Below are 23,422 nucleotides of genomic sequence, written 5' to 3' on the forward strand. Positions count from 1 at the left end.
ACGACCAACCAAATCAAATAAGAGCTTGTAAAAACTCCAGCTCGTCCCAAACAAAGAGGCGCTACCATGGTTTACATTAACGGGAAGAAAACTCAAAATCCAACAGTGCCAGACAATTTCAAAAAGTATAAAAAGAAGCATAACCCAAAAATAAACATTTCCTTAGATTTTTAAATAAAAAACAACAAGAAAATAGAATAAACTCAATTCCCCCTTTAGTAGGGGTAAGCCCTTAGGACCTTTGATATCTTTTATTCTACGCAGCCAAACCTGGTCCATTTCAATCAACTATGTTCACTTAAAAGTCCTCTATATCGTTTTTTGAGAGCTTTCGATTGGTGGTTTCGGTTTTTATTGACTTTCAAATTTTAGGGGTCAAGGGGTTTTTGCCTGTGACGTCAGTTTTTGGGTCCTAAAAAGTTTTTCTAGGCTTAAGCAAAAAGCCCTTTAAATACTTCATTCTTTGAAATGGACCAGGTTTGGTTGCGTCGCATAAAAGAAGTCACGCGTCCTAAGGATTTGCCCCCTACTACTTAATAGTCCTTAAAACGGCCCTTATGTGAGACTGATTTCGCCTAGAAATGAAGCTTGCGGGGGCGGTATTTTAAAAATAGTTTTTTTATTCGGAAATAGCGTGGGCCCTGAGAAAAATTTATTTAAAAAGGAAATATATATAAATAGCATACAAAAATCGACTAATTTTTACACCTCAATTCGATGAGTTTAGTGATGTTACGCAATCGAGTAAAGGGAGAGTTTTAAAAGTTTATTTGTGTTGAAATGTTAAGAAATCAAACATATCAAAATTTTCAAAATTTAGCCTTCCTAGAGGTAATAATTTTCTAGCATATTAGACTGGTGACCTCGTAAACCTAGTAGCGATGGTCCCACACTAGGTGGGACATTTCATCCCCGAAATTCGAGTGAAAAATTGCACTCCAAAACCATCCCTGCTTTTTTAGCTTGGAAGAATAGAATTTCTATCCCCTTAGGATTTAGTTTTTTTCTGCTTGCTGTGGGAAAAATCCCACCGGGGATGTAAAACAGGGCTGTAGTATTGTAAAAGTGCACCTGCCAGGTTGATTTGTCACATGCTTCTGCTTTGAAGAATTAGTTCGATTACTTTTTCTGCATCGTTTTTTGCAGTTTTTTGTAATTAGCGATGGTGCCTTGATGGTTCGGATTTATGGAGAGAGATATTTTATAATGTTTTTCCGCCTCTTTGTAGTCTTTCGTGTGATGGTACACAGCACCTGATGGAGATAAAAAAAAATTATTGTTTACTTCTAAACATTTTAGTTTTGCACAATATCATGATAAAACTTTGACAAAACGATATTCAAATTTATGATGCGAGTTTTTTCTGAATTCACTGACGCGCCCTGCATACATCGATTGACAACTTGACATTAGAGATCCTTTCAATTACGAAACATTCCTTTTCTCAAAATATCTACCAGACAAATGAATCAATGGAGACTGGCTAAAATGGGCTTTTCCAGAAATAGTCCGTGTCCCCCTGTTGAGGATATTGAATATCCAGGGGGCAAGCATCTTTATAAGAGTGGATATCTAGGGGGTCTTTACTAATAAAGTAGGATATCCAGGGGTTTGATACTTCGAAAAGTCAATATCAATAGTGGGGATAAACTCTTTTTCTAGAAGAGCCCAATGATGAATGTATAAAAGAAGATAACTTGACTTACCCAGTGCTCCGTGAGCTTCATAGTTTCTTTGATCCAGGGGGTTCGGTACTTTGAAAAATCAATATCCTCAAGAGTGGGGGTAAAAATTTTTCTGGAAAAGCCCAATGATGAATGTATAAAAGAAGATGACTTGACTTACCCAGTGCTCCGTGAGCTTCATAGTTTCTTTGATTCAGTTTGATGGTTCGAAGCAAATAGTTCTTCGATTCCTGAAAGTCAAATACAGAAAACCGCTAATTTGAAGACAACTCTCTTGTTAGCGGACAAAATAGTATCTGTCCGGTAAAACTTATTAGGCAAAACTAAATTTGGCAATGGAAATAAAATTTATGAGTGTATTTCAAACATTTCTTTGTTCTGTGTTGTCAAATTTTCCTTCAAAACTTTATCAACTCTCAAAGGGCAGTGACCTATGAGTTGAGCTTAATTTGCTATCTTGTTATCCAGACACACTCGACTATGACATGATATGAATTGACCTCATTGTCAAGAAATTTGAAAAAAACGAGATTTGTGGAGGTGACAACAACAGGAATATTGTAATGTTTTAAAACTCACTTTAAAATTTCCAACACGTCCAAGTGAATTACCAGCCAAATACATCAACTGATCGTTTGTTGGGAAAATTGAAGCCATCTTTTGAATTCCCTTCAAAAGATCTTCGTTTGCTTCTAAAGATTAAGAAAAGGGAAAAAGAATTACGTCAGTTATCTTCAAGAAACTCCTGTCTCAGTAGTGATATACATGTGACCCCTGCCAAGAAAAAAATAAAATCTTCAAATACCGGGAATTTACAGTGCAAGCCTGGATAAATCCTAGTCTGAAGTTGTTTAGCCTAACTAATAACGTTACTGGTCATTGCTAGACAAACAATTCCATGAAAATCTTGTACTCCAATCTTTTCTTTAGTAAAACCAAATCAGTTAAATTTCCAAACCACCCACTTAATCACCATTTAGAAAAAACACAAATTTATACAGATAGTTACAAAATTTGTTATGGTTGCAGTAACATTTTCTTACTCATTTCACAAAGGAGATTGATTTTGTTTTGCCATGCTTGTAAATGATCATGTTTGAGTGAAATTGCTTTTTCAAACTTCTCTAAAGCTTCTTGGTGTTTCTTCAATGCTAAAAACTTAAAGATGAGAGAAACAATAATGATTTTTTCGTATCCCAAGATTGTGTCTCAAAAGATGACGAAATACGATACATGTTTTTTTATAAGAACAAACTACCGTAAATCCTCGAATAAGCGCCCCCTTTTAGTTAAAATGATATTATAAGCGCCCCTCTTTGAATAAGCGCCCCCTCCAGGGAGGGGCGCTTATTCGAATATTGTTATTGATTGAATAAGATATTGAGTAGATACTTGTGTCATAAAAGGAAAGAAAGCGATTAAGAATAAAATGATAGAAATTGTCAATTGGATTTTCCAATTTTTCTTTTATTCATCCTTTTTTGAAAAATCAACCCTTTGAAACAGTTAAGTTTAAGCAGATTCCGAATTTGTTGATATACGAATTTCTGAGATAAAAAGAAGGCGCCCCGCTCGAACAAGCGTCCTGCTTGAATAAGTGCCCCCCTTACAGCCTGAAAATTAAATAAGCGCCCGGGCGCTTATTCGAGGATTTACGGTTTATAAGAACATAAGGCTTCGATGGCCAAAATGTTGCGAGCAAGTTAAGAATTAGAACACCGAATTATATAGAAAAATGAACAAAAATACTCAAAAAATGGCACAAATAAAAACATGTTGAGAACATTTTTAGGCTTAAAACTCAAAAAGTCAAGAACATCCCAAGGCTGCAAAAATTTTGGATATTCTTGTAAAAAGAACGTGTAGTGAGATTGAGCACGTAATCTCTTACTGAGACCTGTACATAAAGATTAGGGTTTTCGGTTTGATACTTTCTTTTTTAATGGTTGTGGATTATTCTTTCAGCAATATAATCATGGACCCCAAATGAACCACAAGTGGTTATTTGGCAGAAGAGACCTACATGCTTGCTAGCAATCCTTGTGATTTCTGGACTTCCAAAGACTACTGAAAATGACTTAAAATGACTGAAAATGGGTGTGAACTTCAGCCACACACAGGTGTGGGCGTGCACCAGAGAGCTCTGAAAAGTTGTTTATAATTGATTAAACCATCTCAATAATATGGTCTAATAGATGTCTTCTCGAAAAAGTTGAAGTGCAAAACTCATTGAACCTTCAATCTTCAATATCAGACAAAAAAAGGGCTGAAGACTTGCAAAAATTTATTTCCTACAATGTCGAGTGGATTTGGCTTCTGGAATTGTCACCTAAACTCTTCAAATCCAACAAAAACATAATTGGCCCTGGTAAAAATGGGTTTTCAGAGCTTATTTTGAAATTTTTCATACATCTTTGAAAAGTGTACAACCCTTTGTCCGTGATTGTAGTCGATCCGCCTTAAATGTGCACTCTTTTTTGTAGACTATATCTTTTTGATATTAAAGGGAAACCGTCAGCGTAAATAGACTAATTCCCTCTAGAGCAGTTTCTCCAATGTGATTGGTTACAGGGGGGGGGTACATGTCACAAATAGACCATCCGAGGAAAATAGTCCTCCCGTGGAATATTCTACAACGAGAATCTTATCAAGCGCTGGAAAGTCAAAAACTAAATTTTCCTGATACGGATTTTAACACAATCATGGTCCTTACAAATTTGAGATTGCATATTCGTCAGATTGTTAAATTTTCACCCATCCCTTTAGAGCCTCAGCGTGGTGGGCAGAAAACAATCTAAATATTATCTGAGGTTACCTTATCCAATATTTTAAAATACATCATACAACTTTGTTGTCATTCCCAGTCCTTTTAGACGAGCACGGTCCTTACGATTTTGAGATAGCATATTCGTCAGATTGTTAAATTTTCACCCATCCCTTTAGAGCTTCAGCATGGTGGGCAGAAAACAACCACAATCTGATCTCAGGTTTATAAGAGAAGGATCAAGGAGTGGAGCAGTGAAGGGATAGAGAGTGGTACCTTACTCACCTTCTGGTAGACAGCTATTGAAAAAGGGATCTTACAAGTCGCAGGCTTACTTAGTAATATATAAAAACATTGTACGTCGATCTTACCATGTTCCCCCAGTTATAATAAGCATCGGGATAATTTCGTCTGTGTAACACTGCTTTGGAATAACATTCATTTGCTTCCTAAATAAATGAAAGTGATTTAAAGAAAATGATCTTTATCAGAGAGTATTTATGAAGTCGATAAGTCCTACTTTATTGGGATTAATTTTCGAAGGGATTAAATTTCACGGATTTCAAAGATTTTGTTATCGTCCGCGAAAAAAAGTCCCTATGGAAATTTGAACAGGTCTAATCCACGACACTTTTTTGAACTAAATCCCAAAAAATCCTTTTAACATGTTCACCGCCATCAAAAAGCGCAATAATACATAGTTTGGCAGGCAGTAAAATAGCAAAAAATCGTGAAAATAATATCCCACGATAGAGTCATCAGCGAAATTAAGTCTCATTAAAGTATACTATTAACTATTCATTAGATGTTACCAGATTGAAGCCATCACCGAGTTTCATTGGGCTTTACCAGAAATAATCCGTGCCCCCCCATCCAGGCAGTTAACGATTTTTAGATTTTTGTTCAAAAGTGGATATCCAGGGGGTTAAATATCTCCAAGGGAGCGGATATCCGGGGGTTAAAGTGTCTTTACAAGTAAAAAATACGATATCCAGGGGTTCGATACTTCGCAAAATCAATATCCTCAATAGTGGGGACAGATTATTTACCGGAAAAGCCCATTTGAATTAGTTAATTATCAACAAAAACACCGAGATATCTAAGAGAATAGCACTATAGCGGCCGTAAGTAAAAAAAACATCCAAAAAAAAGTACTGATTTGGCAGTGAGAAATATTAAGCTTACGTCATTTTTATTCATTTCTGCTTTAACAATGCCCAAATTCATCCAGCCAGTTGCAAATTTCGGTCTACAAATAAACAAAATCTCTTAATATTCGAAACATGAGTCATACAAGGTCCGAATGGGTTACAAACTCAAAGTCTCTTTACTTGAGCATAAAATTGTCGATAACTGGTACAGATTTTATAAACAATTAGATTTGTAGTTCCATAGCGGCCTGGCGGAAGCGGGAGACTTTTGTACAAATTAAATTCCTAGCGAATTTTATCTCATTTTGAGCCTTCAGTCTCCCCACTTTTAAGGTCGCTACCCACTCAGCATTTTATGGTCGGCGAACAAGGCGCACGGCATATGTGCAGCCCATCTCCCCTTTATTTTGGATCAGTAAAATGGGAATGGCCCGAGCCGTGCGCCTTGTTCGCCGGCCATAAAATGCTGAGTTGGTAGCGGCCTATACCGTTGTTCCACCGGGCCTGCATAGCATTCTAGAGCAATTTCTGGGAAAATCACTATGGCTATAAATAATATTATCTCATATTTATGGATATTGGGTCATGGGCATAACAAGTCCTAAAATCCTTTTTCTATACGAAATAATAAATAATAATATTTGGCTAATTTCAGGGCTAGAGCCTTAGTAACTTGATGGTTTATAAGAAAATGTGTATTCAATTATTTTCTGATGGGGACACTACAGGGCCCAACAGAAAAAATATTTACGAAAATGCGTTCAAAATCAGTCAAAATACGCTTGAAATCAGAGAAAATTTGGGCAACCCAAACTACTTCCACAAGGATTTAATTGGGCTTTTAATATGTAACGAACAACAAAAATGAGTTACGTCACATTGACTGCATTTTGTAAATAAAATTCTGCTTCTTTGTATTGCTTCATGTCCTATAAAAATCAATCAATCAATCAATCAATCAATCAATCAATCAATCAATCAATCAATCAATCAATCAATCAATCAATCAATCAATCAATCAAGCAATCAAGCAATCAATCAATCAATCAATCAATCAATCATCATCAATCAATCAATCAAGCAATCAATCAATCAATCAATCAATCAATCAATCAATCAATCAATCAATCAATCAATCAATCAATCAATCAATCAATCAATCAATCAATCAATCAATCAATCAATCAATCAATCAATCAATCAATCAAAATTTTAGACCAATTTCACCTATATACGGCATCAATTTACATCAATGCTCAAATATCCAGAATATTACAGGATTGACAAAACATATTACTTAATTGGGTACGGGGACGTGTCGCTGGTCAGGGTCCCTTTTTAGGCTCTGAAGATATCTGATAGGGTCCAAAATTTACTAATTTTCAAGATGTGTTTCTGACAGGGTCGACTTTAGAAACAAATTTCAATTTTTCGTCACTTTTATTCATTTTTACGGGGTAGGGTCCAGTTTCAAGCTCAAGTGCCACGTTCCCGTCGGCCGTCAAGGTCAGTGCCCCCCCCCCGGGATATGTATATATCAACTAACCTTAAGAATATTCCCTAAATTGTTCATGGGTTGGTCATACTCAGGGGACAATCTAAAGAAAAAAACAAACAAATTCAAAAAAGCCCATTCAAAGAAAAGCTGAAAATTTCTTTCGTGTAATTCTCACAATTTTCAAGATTTACAAGATTTGGAAGAAAATATTCATACACAATCGACCAAAGATTTAGGAAAAAATCTTTGTGCAGGTTCCAAAACGCCAAAAATTGTTCTCTCTGATATAATATAAGGGTGGATTTTCGAATTTTGGAAATGATACACGACTCTCGGGTACCTATTAGCCGTCCCCCGCTAAATAATTTTTCGAAAACTTTCCACATAGGGAATTTCTATTCCAGCCCCCCCCCCTGCTTATCAAATTTTGGGAAAATGTTTTTGAAAGTTCTCTCTTTTGTCCTAATTTTGCTGTATTAGCCTCCTTTAAAAAATATTTTCGCCCAGAACATTTTTATTCCAACCCCCCCCCGCTTATAATGTTTATTCCTATAGGTACCCGAGACTAATTATCTCATAAACTTCGTCCTCCTCCCGGATTCATCAGTGAATTCAATATTTTCTATATTTCGATATCTTGAGTAGAGGAACAAATATTATACCTGATTGCGTTTTTATAATATCTGATTGCATTGTCTAATTCGTTTTTATCTTGACTCACTTTCCCAATGTTGTAATGCACCTTAAAGCAAAGAAATCAAAACGTGGTCAAGTCACAGATTTCTGTAAAGCTCGAAGGGCCAGATGTCGTGCTTTAAGCTTTTTCGAGCAAAAAAGAGTGAATATCGCAAAAATATTACTGCTATCGTTTTCGAAAACCCGCGAAGCTTCTTATTGGTCAAGCGCTGAAATTCTATTGTAATGTCATATGACCTAGGTAGGACTTCCTACCTAACCTAGGCACACTTTTCCGTCAAAACACGAAATCTAGCCCGGGCTTTATAAATCTATGGGTCGAGTATGCTACACATTGCAACTGAAGAATTGACGACATTCACATGTTCAAGCACTTTAGACAGCATATTCGTTAAAGCAAAATTGCAAACACACCATGAGCCTGGAAAAATTTCCTTGTCTGTAAGCAGAACCATTATCTATGTAGATTTCAAAATTCATTGACGACGCTGCGCTCTGGTTCAAAGAAGTGATTTCCTTAGAGGTTTTATTTTTAAGTGTTCCCGTTTCATATCAGACACATATTTCATATCAGAGGACATTGTCTGCCTTTTGTTATATTATGCTGATATAAGCAAAAAAATGTTTTTCTTTTCCTCTTTCTGACTAATCTTGCTCCACATCCGTGTCAATCCAATGTGAAAAAGCTTGCGAATTAAAAGTGATGAGTGAGCAAACGATATCACTCTTATTTAACAAACCTTTAAAGGGACTTAAAAGTAGTAAAATGTAAACATTGCACAAACCACGTGTCATTAACATAGAACAATTAAAATCACGTGTCCAAAACAAACTTGTAAAACAATTGAAACAATCAGCCATATTTGTTTTGATTTTTATCTTGACATACGTGACATTTGTTTTGGTTTTGTATCCCGCTGCATACGGTTTGTTTACAAATTTCGTCAGCACTTTTATATCCCTTTAACTACCAGAAATATTCTTGAAGGGATTAATTACCTTCGCGTTTAAGGGACATACTTCTTCCCCAGATTTGAAGAGGCTTTCCTCTGTCAACCAATTGTTTGTCCTCTAAAATGGAAATGGAAAATATCTAAGGGCTAAGAAATTGGCGAACGTTTTCCTCAGGACCGTTTAAAGATTTTCTGGACCAAAAGTGATAAACGATAATGTTTTTTTATCATACTTTCGTCCATTTTTTAATTGCTACCGCAAAAACTTGTAAAAGACCTAATTCTTTGCTTTCTAATTCAATTTTCAAAGGGAATTAGATTTTCATTGAATAGGGGAAATTATGGAAAAGTAGAGCGCCTTCACGAGAGTTTCTTGTTGACGTTGACCTTCAATACTATCGGATAGTAAAACGTCGAATAAGAGCTCGTCAATTGTTGAACTGTAAGTATTTTCTGATCGAAACGCGTTGCATGCGAGAAAATAAGTGACAACAATGAAATCTTACATTGATTGTGCGTGAAATGAAAATAACCATGACGCAAGCAATTCCAATTTTCGATATCTGAAACATAAAAGAACTTAATACATAAGAGTAACTCAAGGGATTCTCAATTTGACGTAGTATCGGTCTGTTTCAGTTTTCTTTGGAAAATTCACAGGGATACCGATAAGAAAACTGTAAAAAATTATATTATTAATTACTATTACTATAAATCAAAATTACTTAGTAACTCTTACTAAGAAGAAGGAAGAACATTGGAAGGAGCTGAAAATTATATGGATAACAACATGCTGTCGTGCAGCCCAGACCAGCTGGCCGGGAGGCTCACTACAAAATTCTATTATCTTATCGGAAATTTACCTTCTTAAAATAAGAATTTAGACCCAATTTAGATTCCCAGAATCGAGAAAAAATTTTCCAGGAGTAAGAATATAAATCTTATAACTAGAAAACGAAAATGAAAAACTATTTTAATTATGATTGTAGGATTAAAGATCTCAAGCTTTTAAATTTAAGTATTTTGCTATAAAATTAAATTTTAGTACTTTAACCCATTAAGTGCCTATGTCGAGTATATTGGACATGGGTTATACAGAAGGGCGAAGCTTTCCTGTAATGCCCAGCTTGAGTTAGAAATCGTTATGTTTGGTCTAGCTCGTAAAAATTGGATTGTGCTTCACGCTCAAGCAACAAAAAATTCAAAAGTGAGACTTTCTGCGAGATTTTCAGCCAAAAAGTAAAAAAAAAGCAAGAATTTGAACATTTTTTGACCATTTTTGGTCAACCAAGTGAACTTCCAAATTTTGTCCTGCTTTAATTGATTCTGTCCTCTAGTAAAATGATTTGAGGCTTTACCACTGGGCACCTTTCCGTCATTAAGTCAGGTCCGCTGCACAAAAGAAAGAGGAGACTCTAAGTTATTCAACGAGCTATGAAAGATCCTAGCGATATAAGCCTCTAAAGTTTGAGCTAGCAATTTTCTTCAAAAAAACTTAGAAAAAAGACTTAAAGGGTTAAAAGAACTGAAGTTCATTTGATTAGAGAGCTTGAAGGGGTTCCATGGTTAAAAATTAGAGAGTTTCTGTCTTCAACTAATTTTTAGCCTCTCCAATAAGAGTTCTCTGTAAAAACATATTTTGATAAGCTGGCGAATATTAACTCTGGCAAATTCTAGAATCTAAGCCAGTAAATTGTTAGCAAGCCCAGTCCATTGATCAGCATTTTCATTACGGATCGAGTGTGTTTATATTGGTTCCGGAACGTTTCGGAACAAGAAAACGGAGCAGTTCCGATGAAAAAAGTGAAGCGAAACCATTTCTATCTGTTTTTCTTTGTAACGTCTTCTTTTTTGACGTATCGAATTTTGACGTTCACACTTGTTCGAAACGGAACTGTAAAGTCTACCTTAAATTCGTACCTTCCGACCAGCAGAAGACTTGCAAATTGCATTCACACCATGGACGATCAGCATACTAAACCCTATAGAAGGGATATATAAATTGCGTTCAGCTATCACAAAACCAACACGGAAGAAAATATTCATGGCTGGTAGAAATGGAATAACTAGCAAACAGAATGACATCATCAGCAATCTATGAAGAAAAGAAAATATAGTTCAATTTCTCTTTGATACAGTATTCTTATATTATAAGGAAATTATTTTTAATCGATCTAAAATTTAAAACACTTTGCTAAAAGCCTTTGTTAAAATGTTTTTTTTTTTTGCAAGGAGGATATGCCCACCCATGTAAATTTTTACTGGCACTGTTCAGAGATAGATTCGAAAATGAGAGCTTTTATGCAGACGACGACACTTTATTTGGACGCGACTTTTTTCAAAATGATGAGCGGGGGAGGAAGGGGAGGAAAACTACCAATAAGCATCTATGCCATGAAAATACCCCACAACAAAAGATCTTTTTTACCTTCCAGAGGGCCTATCCAAGTTGAAAATGATTTTCATCAGAAGTAGTGTAACTCCAACCACTAAAAGGAGTGGAAACAAAAGTCTGACGTCATCATATGACGTAATGACAGGGATACAACCCATCGCCCAATCAAAACAAAGCCAATACGGAGCTAATAAAAGCCAAACGTTGATCGAGTATAAATAAATGTAATTGAAGACCTGGAGAAAAAAAAGAAAGTAATTTTCTAAGAGTGATAGAAGACGTATGTAGGGATTGGTTCAAAAGATTTTGTGAAAACCACGCCGAACAATCCCCGCCACAATCGAAACAGGAAGATTCTTCCCTATTGATGACGCCGCCTTAATTCACGATAATTACTTTGAACGACATTTAAACATCTAATATTTATCTCCGGAACACGTTAATCAATTATGATACAAAACCGTAAACGCTTACAAACACTTGATGTCTAATGAGGTGTATTGCCCAGGGGGGCATAGTCAAGCAAATTGACCGATGTATGTGCTATGTTTTCAAGATGGTGGCAGAAATGCACTTCATGGATGGAATTTTTAGCAAATCAAGCGAGAAATGTAGATTTTTTTGCTCTGAAAGAGTTGAAAATTTAAGAAAAATGCATTTTAAGGGGATGAATTTCACTGCACTGGTGCTTGCATACCGTTAGTGGTTAAACCCACTGCCCTCCCCTACAGTGCATTTTTCTCAGATCAGAAAAAAGCCAACTTTTCCTTGAAAATAAAATTTATCAAAAGATAAAATAAAAACAGTTGTTCTTACACGAAAGATGAGTGATGGATGAAAAGATGCTGGGTTGTCCATCTTTTGAAAGCTCGGTGGAACATTGCCCATGATGTTTAAACGTATGACCAAAAGACCAAATGCGATGATACAAACAATGACCATTCGTTTAATGATCGATGGAAGGTCGATCTAAGAGATTATATTTAGCAAAAGTAATTGATATTTGTATAAAAGAAGACGCGGCTATTCTTGATATGCGTAAGTCGAGAAGACGTCATATTTTTTAACGGAAGCACCCCAAAAAGCCGGTTTTTGACCTCTGTGTTTCTATTTTTAGTAAGTTCAGAGAGGGGTCAAATCTCGGCTTTTTAAGGGTGTTTCCGCTAGAAAAATGACTTACGCATATCAAGAATTGATATTTGGACAGAAATTAACAATTTTCTTGTTTTTAGACTAATTATAAGACATTGTCTAAATGACTGATAATAGGCTAAAGAATACCGACAATCGGCTATTTTGAACATATCTCTGCTGACTGTTTGAATTACAATTACATTCCTTGAAGTTCAATAAAGAAAAGAAAGAAAGAAAGATTTCAAAAGATGAATTCTCAACAAGCGAAAGAAAATCCATAAAAACCTCACCACAGACTCAAAGCACTTCTTCTTCAAGACGTCCAAATTAAGCCTTAGTACCATGATGACGTCATAAGCTAAGCAAACACCCTAAAAACAAAGGTAGAAGCTAGAAATAGTGAGATCTGTGTTTTTTTTCAAGCTTCAAATATTATTACTTTTCATCCTTCAACTTTTCGTGTTATCATTTTTAATTAAAGAACGTTTTTTCGCCGGCCCTTATTGGTGTGATTTTTTGCGAAAAAAGCCGGCGTAAAAAGGGCAAAATTTGGAATTTTGACTTTAAAACACCAACAAACTACTGAAAATTCTACGTAAAGCAAGCATTTACTTTAAATGAAATTTCCAACAGTTCAAAAACCAAAGTAGGACATTTTATGACAATAGATCTTATCGAAGTTTTTGATTTTTCTAAAAAAAGTGATGCATTGTGGGATTATCTCAGGGGGGTACTACAATAGAATTTTTATAGGAATTCCTCGAGGGAATTAAAGTCAATTCAATATTTTGAAGCCTGCTTGTTTAGTGATTTTTTACAGATAAAGGTACTACACGCTTTTTTTTGTAAATCCATTTCATCATGGATATTCTTAACGTTTTTGGAAAAATCATCCGAAAATATTCTTACAGCATTCTTAGGTTAGGATCCTAATTCAGACTAGATTTAACATTTAGTACATACGTCTCAAGCATAAAATGACATTTTTGTTAAAAAAGTAAGCCTTACTTGGGGGTAATTGACAACTTATAATTGAGAATGCTCTAAAAATATGGCATTCTTAGCTTGAGTAGCAAAATTCCATGATGCTGATATTCTTAGCATATCCTTATTTTTTTAGCCATTTTCATCATGGACATTCTTATAAAGTGTATTCTTACAAAAGAAAAAGCGTCTATTTACAAAATTAGGTAGTGTTGGATTAAAGGCCAAGATAATTTCAGTCGAATCAAAATAGCAAATCTGTACTGAAGCAAAAATGGTATTTTCGTGAAAGTTTCAAGTAAAGGTTCAACCTTTGGGGAATAATTGCTAATTCATAGTTAAAAAAGCTCTAAAATCGCTTTCTTAGGTGAAGTTGCTAAATTCCATGATGGTGATATTCGCCCCATATTCTTAATTTTTTTGGCCATTTTCATCATGGTCATTCTTATAAAAAAGCATGTATTTCGCCTCATCACTACTTGGTGATGTACTGTAATCGAATTCACTTTCCCTAAAAACAAGTCCTTGTTAGTTTTTTGTGTGTCGCGAGCGCAGGGTTGGCAGTGTCTGGTAAGCATGGTAATTTCCCTATCCTAGGGTAGGTATCTATCTTATTTCGGATGATTTGGAGGGTTCACTTGTCTTCTCCATTAAATGTGATATACAGGGAAAGTTACTGAAACTGTTAATAATCATTAAGAAAGAAATTAATCCTGACTTATGATATCTGTTTTCATCTATCAGTTTTAATTTCTCCATAGATTGTGAAGTGTGACGCCGGTGGTCGGCTGTTTCGGTTTTTAAGAAATTCCGGGCTGAAAAATTATAATTTCTTTGGAAATTTTAGTTTTGGGCATCACCATGAAATACACTTTTTGTAATGAAATCAAGATAATATGTTGAGCCAATACAATTTTCTTCGTATTTCCAGGTCTTTAAGCCGTATATTTTTTTTCTTGGAAAAAGGCTTTCGACACATAATCGGCAGTACTCAAGTCTATTCCAAAATAAATCAGTAGTCCGCACCTACACACTTTTAAGAATAGTGTACTTTGGCTGAGGGTGGGCATTATTCTTATTCTTCTATTGTTCTAAACAATATGCCTATTGTTCTAACTCTGATATCTCACCCTGATAATCTTATAAAAAAGCGTGCATTTGAGCATTGCTCTTCGAGGGAAAAAGATATAATTAAAAGGAATAATATAAATTTTGAGTGGAATGATTTAAGATTTGAAAAATTTTTAAAGTATGAAAATAAAGATGAAAAAATAAAGATGAAAAAATAAAGATGAAAAACAAATATTTTTTCTACTTGTAAGATCAAAAAATTTTATCGTATACTCTGCTGAAATTATATAACTCGCTGATTTTTGAATATTCCGATTTTTCATATCCGTTTTGGATTAAAATTTATGGTCCCTTGCAATAGGTCCATTTGGATATTTAATAATTTGAAATAAATTCACCGTTTAGTAGTGTCGACTCCTAAACGGTGTATTGTACTCTATCGAATCATATTTCAAGAAAAAAACAAACGCGCGGTTGTGTCCCTAAAAAGACTGTTTCAAATTCAAGTACATCTTTCTTAGTCTGAATCGCAGACCTCTACAAAACCCCAGGTAGTATAGGTCTGCTTAATGATCTACCAACCGCTTTCCGGTTCTATAAGGAGCACGAATTCGTTAGTGGATGCCAGTAGCCTAAACTATTCTAGAACTAGCTATAGGTTCCCTATAACGAAATTCATGTTTTCTTAGATAGTTTGTCGGTTTCTCTTTAACTTTCATCAATACTGTTGTAAGTTTATTGATGTCCTTCCCGGTAAAGTTTTCAAACAAATTAATCTGTTGTAGCCAAAAATGGCGGCAGTCTTTGTTGATAACAGCACGAATAACCTCATCTAATAGAAAATGAAAAGCAATCTCAATTTTGCCAATAGTCCATTGATCTTGTTCAGTTTGTTCGACAACCCGGTAAAATATAGTTTTCAAATGGTAGGACTTTAATTGTTTACATTGCGGTTTTAGAAAATCTTTAGCGATGATTTTTAAAGCGATAAAACATTTTCTTGCAATCGGGTTTATTAGTTTAGAAAGTTCAACCTCGGCTTTGGAGAAGGAAAATCTCCATGTTTTTCCTTTACGATCATTGTTGGATTGTGATTTCGGTACCAGATGAAAACCAAGCGCTTGAATACGATGCACATCTTCCATATTCGGCCATTCTCGATCTCGTATCAACCAATCAGACGAGCCTGGCCATTCTTGACATTGAATAGCAAATGTTATATCAGCTAAATAAAAACCTTCAAGATTCTTCATATCAATATTTATAGCAGGCCCATTTATTGTCACTGCGAATTTATATACACTTGGCGCGTACCTACGCGCCCTGAACAATTCACGTATCCAAAAAGCACCCAACTTACTATGACTGTAAAATGGTAGGTCTTTTAATTGCATGTTCATTATTGCGTCATAGATCAATTGTTTATATTCTGAAGCCAGAACTTTGGAATTATGGGATTTGGAATATATCTTTGCGAATCCTTCATCTATATCATCTTCCATTGTATCAATAAAGAAATCACTCTCTTGTTGATTAAAGTCAAAACTCGATCTTGTTCTGTCATCATAAACCATTAAATCGTGGTCTGTAGATAAAGCATCTTGATTTAAATGGTTCTTTATCATCCAAAGAAATTTTTCCCTTATCAACGGCACGTTAAATCTCTCAGCTGTGCTTCCACTGAGCAATGTTGACAAAGAAATGTTCAAAGCACTTGAAATGGTTTCCAGCATTGGTTTCACCATTTCATTTATCTCAGATGTTGTTGATCTTAACTCATTGGAAGATGGAATATCCTTGTCAATGACTGTTAGAACTTTCATCAAAGATTCTGTCCGCTCTTTCGGGATAGCTTTATTTTTAATTGTGATATTTTCATAGAAGACGAAATAATGGAAAGCCGCAAGAAAAATTATCGATAAAACCACATATAATACATACCAACCAAATTGTTCTTTTTCAGATAACAAGGTAACATCTCTAAAGCTGTGTTGTGTAAAAATCGAGCTTATACCAATGATCCAATACAAATACAACCTGATACTCTTTAATCTTTGGGCCATTCGCACTGTTGGGTTTCCATAATTTGAGTATATTAAATTGATAAGGTATACCCAAACCCAAGTAATCACACAAATGCCCTGAAGATAAAAAAAGAAAATTTCTTTAGACTATATTCTTCGTTGAGCAAATCAAAAACTTCTGAACGTTTTGAGGTTAATTATTCTTACAAAATCAGTATAGTGTAGTTTTTACGTCCTTTGAATTTCGAAGGGTGTGCATAGGGGGTATACAGTGAAAGGTCCGCAACAAGTGAGAACGACTGCAAGCTGAAATTCAACGTTAGTCGTGAGAAACATCGATGTGTGAGTGGTCCCTAAAAAGCGTTATAGGAAGGAGTATGATATTTTAATAATATAAAAACTTACCGAGTGTATCACAGCGACTGCAATTAGACTTTCAGAAAAACTGACTGTTGGATTAGGATCTTTACTATTTGTCATTTCTCAAATTCCTTTTAATATGTCAAAATATGTCCAAACCAAGGTCTTTGCCGAGTGCCGATTTTACAGCCTTTGTATTTAAGGTTGAAAAGATTGAATGCTGAAAAATCCCATCATCCTTTTTGTGTCAATGAAGCAAGCAATGGAATTAATTATCTTTATATCTGTCTTTAATTATGTTACAAATACAAATTTAAGACAACATCTATTCAACAACTTATGATTCAAACAGCCATTAGTGGACTTTTTTCTTTTAATAACATAACACGCAAACTGCTCGAGTTATACTTAAATATGAAAAAGAAGTTTGCACCATGCACACGTTATAGCAAGAAAATGATACAAGAAAAACTTCGAACTTCTGATGACCCTCAATACATACACGTTTTTTTAATAAGAGCAAATTACATAAGAACATAAGGCTTCGATAACCAAAATGTTAAGAACAGATTAAGAACAATTTAAGGCTTTGCGGACAGAACACCGAATTTCATAGGAAAATGGACAAATATACTCTAAAAATGGCGAAAATAAGAACATTTTAAGAACATTTTTAGGCTTAAAACTCAAGAATTTAAGAACATCCCAAGGCTTCAAAATTTTGAATGTTCTTATTAAAAAAACGTGTAAGGGTTTTCCCTCTCGATCATGTGGTCTCTTGATGATGTTTTGACAACTTTGTTATTGACATTTTATAAAATCATTTTGATTATTTTTGTTACACAGACGTGTTTGTCTTAAAAATCAGTTTTTGTATTTTTTACAGGGACATTACCCCCTATAGGTACTTTTCGCGTTTAAATTCTAGGTAAAGGTAAAGTTGTTTAGAGCTATGGCCAGCTAACAAAAGTGCCGGTAAAGTGGTTAAGTATAAATGGTAAAGTATTCTGTCATCAAACTCCAGAGGGGGGGGGGGCACTCATATGGTCCAACCCACTTTTTAAGACCTTCGAAATACACTGTAAGGGTGTACTTTTTGATAGAGTGCACTACAAGGGTCTTCTTTTAGCTGGATAGACTGTGGTAAGGGCGTCTTTTGGGACTGCTGAATCGCAAGTCTGACAGTAAAAATCTAATGTATCTTTATAGTTTTGACTCACACCCATTTTGATTTGTTTCGCACATTGTGTCAACATCTCAGGTTAATTTTCAAGTGGCTTCAGCAAAATAAGATGTGAAGTCAAACTACACGTTACTATATAAGAACGTAAGGCCTAGGTGGCCAAAATCTTGCACATCCCGTCATTTAGAAATAGAGTGCCCCCCCCCCGGATCGAACCATGATTGCCATGGCTTCGTAGAAAAATCTACTCAGTTTGGCAGCCAACTTTGATGAACTTCTTCTCCAGATTTGGGACGAATAATAAATGTGAGCTTTTTGGCGTGGAAGTTGGTCAAAAATAAACAATGGCACCAAAATAAGTGTCAATCATGCACAAAAACAAAGCGGGTTTAAAGGTTTTATTTTTACATAAGTTTTCCTGTTTCATATCAGACACATATTTCGTATCAGGACAGTATCTGCCTATTGTTATATTATGCTGATATAAGCACAAAAATGTTTTTCTTTTCATCTTTCTGACCAATCTTGCTCCACGTCCATGTCAGACCCGATGTGAAAAAACTTGTGAATTAAATTTGATGAATAAGCAAACGATATCACTATTTTTTTAAAACAAAACCTTTAAATGTTTCAGCTGAAAAACCAGGTCAGAAAATCACATTCGCCACATCCATATGGAACAGAATGATGTGCGCGCAGAATAGGTGAATTGATATGACGGTGCTTATATTAAGGTTGAATGCACTTGATAGGGTTCAAATCCGGGATTATCAAGCTTTTTCATATAAGAATATAAATAGGCTAAAAAATCAAGAATATACTAACAATATCACTATCATGAAAGTTGGCAACAGAACCTAAGTAAGAATGCAACCTAACGATCATTTTTACTTGCAAATGCAGCAGATAACTCAAAACTTTCTCAAAAAACCTCATTTTTGCTTGAGATTAAGTTTGGATTCTAACCTGGAGTACTGTTAAATAAAGATATATATGTCTTTTCACCAAAATGTTTAGAATCCATGATGTAATGGAAATAAATGATGTTAATATTGGGTTTTTGCAGAAATAGTCCGTGCCCCCCCCCCTGTTGAGGATATCGGATATCCAGAGGGTTAACGATTTTTGTTCAAAAGTAGATATCCAAGGAGGGCTAAATATCTAAAAGGGAGCGGATATCCAGGGGTAAAGTGTCTTTTCAAGTAGAAAAATACGATATCCAGGGGTAAGCATTTTTATAAGAGAGGATATCCAGGGGGTTGAGCATATTTTTAAGAATGGATATCCAGGGGGGTCTTTACTAATAAAGTAGGATATCCTAGGGGGTTTGATTGATACTTTCCTCAACAGTGGGGGTAAATTTTTCTTTTGGAAAAGCCCATTAAACAAAACCGTGTAGTCTTACTTACAAGAACAGTGATACCTTGTTCCTTTGAAAACATTGCTATGATGGCACACAACATGCTAACAATGAATGTGATCTTCCTACCTTTCCAGCCAGCTTGTTGATCTGAAGAATTAAGAAGTTATGAATAAGGGAAAAGGGTTGCAATTGGGCCATTCCATTTTATCTCTATACAGGGGGTGGACGAACATTTCCAGGGGGTAACCTGAGAAAAATTTCCAGGGGGTCTAACCCAAGAGTAGTTTTTTTTCATTTTCCAGGGGGTTAAAGACAGGTTTTAGTTCGTCCACCGTCACTTTGAAGTAACCCCAAGGGTTTTTTTGTAAAATTTGCCACTTTCCAGGGGGTATCCTCACATTTCCAAGAATTTTATTTTGACTTGAAAAGGTTTGTCCATCCCCTTGTATGGATTTTTAATAGAACAGCCCATTTTGACCTCACCTGAATAGGCCTGTGTTTTTGAGTTCATATTAAGGTAATGCTTGGAGGCAGGGATTTTTAATTATCTTGTGTTAAATAAACTTTTCATTTCGTTGAAAATGATAACAAGGTTCCCGCCTAAGTAAAAAGATATTTAGGCATTTTTCAAATGATTCAAAATAGTAAAAAAATAGTAACCATCTAGATTTTAGGCTTCTTTCAAACGATTAAACGATTTAAAATATTCAGGATGACATAAAACTTGACTCACCTTCATAAGAGTGCTTGATATAGAAGAGTAAAGAAAAGTTGAAGAAAATGGAACATATCAAATCAGCGCGACCGACCACTGCTGCAACCTATAATGATAATACAGTAGAGTCTATATAATTCGAACGAATTTTTTGGAACCGTGAAAGTTTTCTTATAAACTCTTATAAAAAAAACTATACACGTTATTTTAAAAAGAACATTCAAAATTTTTGAAGCCTTGGGATGTTCTTAACTATTTTTTGTGACCATTTTACCCAATTTCCCAAAAAACAGGTGTTTTTGAGTCCACAAAACCTTATGTTCTTATATAGTTTGTTCTTATATAGGTTGTTCTTATTAAAAAAACATGTACAACTCGAACCTCGACAACTCGAATTTTCCTTTATGTCGAACAGATTATATTATATTCTCCCTTGAAGGTTTTTGGCTCCATTACTCGAATTTTGTAGCATTTTACGCGTGTTGGAAACTTTGTCACTTGTGTGTGAACAATCAATTACTTTAGGCGTACAAACTTTCGCGAGTTTCGCGAATTTTGACCCTTTTCGCGAAAGTAAATGTCTTAAAAAATTCTAGGAACGACCATATTCGCGAAAGTTTATGCTCGCGAAAAATTCTTGACAAAATTGTAAATCTGTAAAACCTCAAACTTTGAATAAAATGTAACTGTTATGGTACTTTTTAGCCTGCTAAAAGACTAATAAGTCAAAGGACAAATGTATCAAAGGACAAGAAGTATCTGTCCCTCTAAGCCATTTTTTCATGTGAAAATCCTCAATTTTACGTCTTGATTGGCGCGAAAGTTTATGCTCGCGAAAAAGATTTTTTCGTTAAATTCGCGAAAGTAAATGTCGTGAATTTCGCGATTTTTCGTCCTCGCGAAAGTTTCTGCTCGTGAAAGTTTGTACGCCTAAAGTATAACTGATTTTTTCAAATGTACAAAAAATTAGGATTTTTCCTCTTCAAAATCTTGCATCCCTGAAATTATCTTGCATTACATAATGTGTTCAAAGATTTTTCTAAAATAAACTTTCATGTACATGAATATGTACAAGAAGAAGGAAAAGAGGGAAGAGGGAAGAGAGAAAAGAATTAGAGGAAAGAGGGAAGAGGGAAAAGAGAGAAAAGAGGAAGAGGGAAGAGGGAAGAGGGGAGAGGGAAGAGGGAAGAGGGAAGAGGGAAGAGGGGGGAAGAGGGAAGAGGGAAAGGGGAAGAGGGACGGGAAAGAGGGAAGAGAAGAGGGACTCTTCCCGAGGCCAAGAGGAAGAGGCGGAAACGGGAACTTCCCCGATCCCCGAGGCACGAGAAATCTTCCTCGTCAGGCCCTCTTCCTCCGGAACTTCCCCGCTCCCTCGGCCCTGAGGAAAGAGTCCAAGAGGCTAAGAAAGCCCTCTGACTCTTCCCTCTCCCGGAAAGCTTCCCTCTTCCCTCGGCCCTCTTCCCGAGGAAAGATTGGACCCTCTTGAAACCTAGAGGAACGAGGCTTTCACTTAAGAGTTCCCCTCTTCCCCTCTTCCCTCGGTCCTCTTCCCCTTTACCTCTCCCCGAGTCCCCTCGGGAACCTCTTCCCCGCTTTCCCCCTATTCCCTCTGACCCTCGGCCCCAGTTCCCTCTTTCCCCTCCGGCCTGAGGGAAGCCCCGCTTCCGAGGAAACCCGCCTAAGCTTCCCCTCCTTGGACCTCGGGAACTCTTTCCCGAGGGAAAAGCTTCCTCTCCCTCCGCCCCGGGGAAGTTTTCGGAGGCGGGATAATAACGATTGTAAACCCAGGGCGGAGTAAGCAGTGGTGGAGGTGTTTACGTTTGTTCCTAACTCTACCGCCATTTTTCCCCATGGACCACCGTGGTGGCTGAAACTTTGCGCATATATATTTCCCCGCGTTTACGGACTCTCTAACGGGCGATAGCATTGTCTAGTACACGTGTTTTTTTATAAGAACAAACTATATAAGAACTTCGATGAGGCTTCGATGATCCAAAATGTTAAAACAAGCTAAGAACATTTTAAGGCTTTGTGATGTGGACTCAAAAACAGCATTTCAGGAACATTTTTAGGCTTAAAAGTCAAAGTTAAGAATTTCCGAAAGCTTCAAAATTTTCGGATATTCTCATAAAAAAGACTCGGAAAATACACTCTACGATCTACTTTATCCAAATCAAAAAAGTTACTCACACTCTCGGTATGTACAGGGTGTACAGTGAACAATAACGTTGCCAACAAACTCCTTCGCGGTGCTTTAAAATCTCCTATATCATTATCCGAAACTCCACCAAAGAAGAGTGAAAACACTCTGAGAAGGAGAACACAATTCAATGAATGCAGAACAAGATTGACCACGTGGAACGACCAAGGGTGATAGCCACCACTTAGAATATAATTCACACGGTAAGTCAGTACTGTTAAAGGTCTGTAACTTTTATGACTCAATTTTGAACTCATTTTAGTTCCCCAGAAATCGTTTTCCAATATACTCCATAATGGTGTCTCGGCGCTGACATCTTTGTTGGACAAGATGGCTGAATTGTCATCAAATGTAAATTCAGCGTATTGACATTTCCAAAAACATAAACATGATGTCAGTATAACGATAATGCTTGCTTGGTTGATTGACAGTCTAGGGACTGGTACATAGTCATCCAGTAAGATTACGTCATTTTCGGTTGGGTTGTCATGGTTACGTTCTCGTTTTTTTATTTTGTTAGTCATGAGTATTTAGCAGTCAGTGTTAAATCGTCATCAGTGTTAGTTTATTTTGTAAATGTATGTTTTTTTGTGTATGTCTTTTTGTTTGTGTATAGTGTCTGGCTGAAAATAAAGAGAAAAATAAAATCAATAAGAATTCTGGATACTTTAATCGGATTAACTTTCGCGACATTAAATTTCGCGATTTCGCGAATTGTTGCCATTTTCACGAAATTAATACTATTACTAATACTAATCTCGTGAAATTTAATCCGAGTAAAGCAATATTTTATGATGTTGCGATATAACGAGCAACCAGTGGCGTTGTGGGAAAATTTTTCTGGAGGGGCCAAAGTCAATTTTTTTTAAATGGCGCCCCCCCCCAATTTTCCAAAGTGGTACCCTCACCCACCAGTTTCTAAACTTTTACTAATTCATTTGCTTAGACATAATGAGGAAGGAAATATTTAATGGAGAAGAGTAGATATATATCTTTGATGAATGGAAAAAGGGAAAAACAAATTTGACACTTTTTAGAGTGAAAAGAAACTTAAAGAAATAAAGAAACAATGTGTAATGCGAGCGAAGCGAGCGGAAAAAATGATGGTTTATGATTTCATTATTGATGTCAGCAAATTAGTCTTCGGGCGCAGTTAGATTTTCATTTAATAATGCTAGATTGTATACAAAAAAACTTGTAAAATACCTAGATTGCAAAGAAGTTACCAACTTTATTGCGAGCGAAG

General features: G+C 35.8%; 2 protein-coding genes across 3 annotated transcripts; both read right to left on the bottom strand.

Moving 5' to 3' along the window:
• Nucleotides 1-6: 6 nt before the first annotated feature.
• Nucleotides 7-22,801, bottom strand: LOC136805935 (protein O-mannosyl-transferase TMTC4-like). 2 transcript variants are annotated; one of them, XM_067062524.1, is made up of 18 exons: nucleotides 22,167-22,801; nucleotides 19,995-20,082; nucleotides 19,308-19,408; nucleotides 12,567-12,647; nucleotides 11,959-12,111; nucleotides 11,176-11,378; nucleotides 10,668-10,842; nucleotides 9,254-9,310; nucleotides 8,794-8,865; nucleotides 7,761-7,840; nucleotides 7,147-7,198; nucleotides 6,474-6,529; nucleotides 5,635-5,698; nucleotides 4,821-4,898; nucleotides 2,729-2,843; nucleotides 2,265-2,374; nucleotides 1,846-1,915; nucleotides 7-1,253 (listed from the first exon to the last, which is right to left on the bottom strand). In XM_067062524.1, the coding sequence occupies exons 1-18, from the start codon at nucleotides 22,698-22,700 to the stop codon at nucleotides 1,120-1,122; spliced, it is 2,223 nt and encodes a 740-aa protein (XP_066918625.1). In that variant the 5' UTR covers nucleotides 22,701-22,801; the 3' UTR covers nucleotides 7-1,119. The 2 variants fall into 2 exon arrangements, with proteins under 2 accessions (XP_066918625.1, XP_066918624.1); XM_067062523.1 differs by having other exon boundaries at nucleotides 2,265-2,377.
• Nucleotides 14,488-16,457, bottom strand: LOC136805939 (cyclic GMP-AMP synthase-like receptor 2). Its single transcript, XM_067062531.1, has one exon. It carries the CDS (start codon nucleotides 16,392-16,394, stop codon nucleotides 14,964-14,966), a length of 1,431 nt encoding a protein of 476 aa, XP_066918632.1. The 5' UTR covers nucleotides 16,395-16,457; the 3' UTR covers nucleotides 14,488-14,963.
• Nucleotides 22,802-23,422: the final 621 nt, after the last annotated feature.

The sequence above is a fragment of the Clytia hemisphaerica genome, unplaced genomic scaffold (assembly GCF_902728285.1).
Source record: "Clytia hemisphaerica strain Z4C2 unplaced genomic scaffold, Clytia hemisphaerica genome assembly, whole genome shotgun sequence".
In the NCBI taxonomy this organism is placed as follows: Eukaryota; Metazoa; Cnidaria; class Hydrozoa; order Leptothecata; family Clytiidae; genus Clytia; species Clytia hemisphaerica.

Excerpts from the sequence above, each read along its gene's own strand:
- LOC136805939 (XM_067062531.1), bottom strand. The coding sequence starts at position 16,394 with ATGGCCCAAAGATTAAAGAGTATCAGGTTGTATTTGTATTGGATCATT.
- LOC136805935 (XM_067062523.1), bottom strand. The coding sequence starts at position 22,700 with ATGACTAACAAAATAAAAAAACGAGAACGTAACCATGACAACCCAACC. Across the intron at positions 9,311-10,667 it reads AGTCTTCTGCTGGTCGGAAG|ATATCGAAAATTGGAATTGC; the intron begins GTACGAATTTAA and ends TTTATGTTTCAG. Across the intron at positions 4,899-5,634 it reads CAGAAATGAATAAAAATGAC|GAAGCAAATGAATGTTATTC; the intron begins GTAAGCTTAATA and ends TCATTTATTTAG.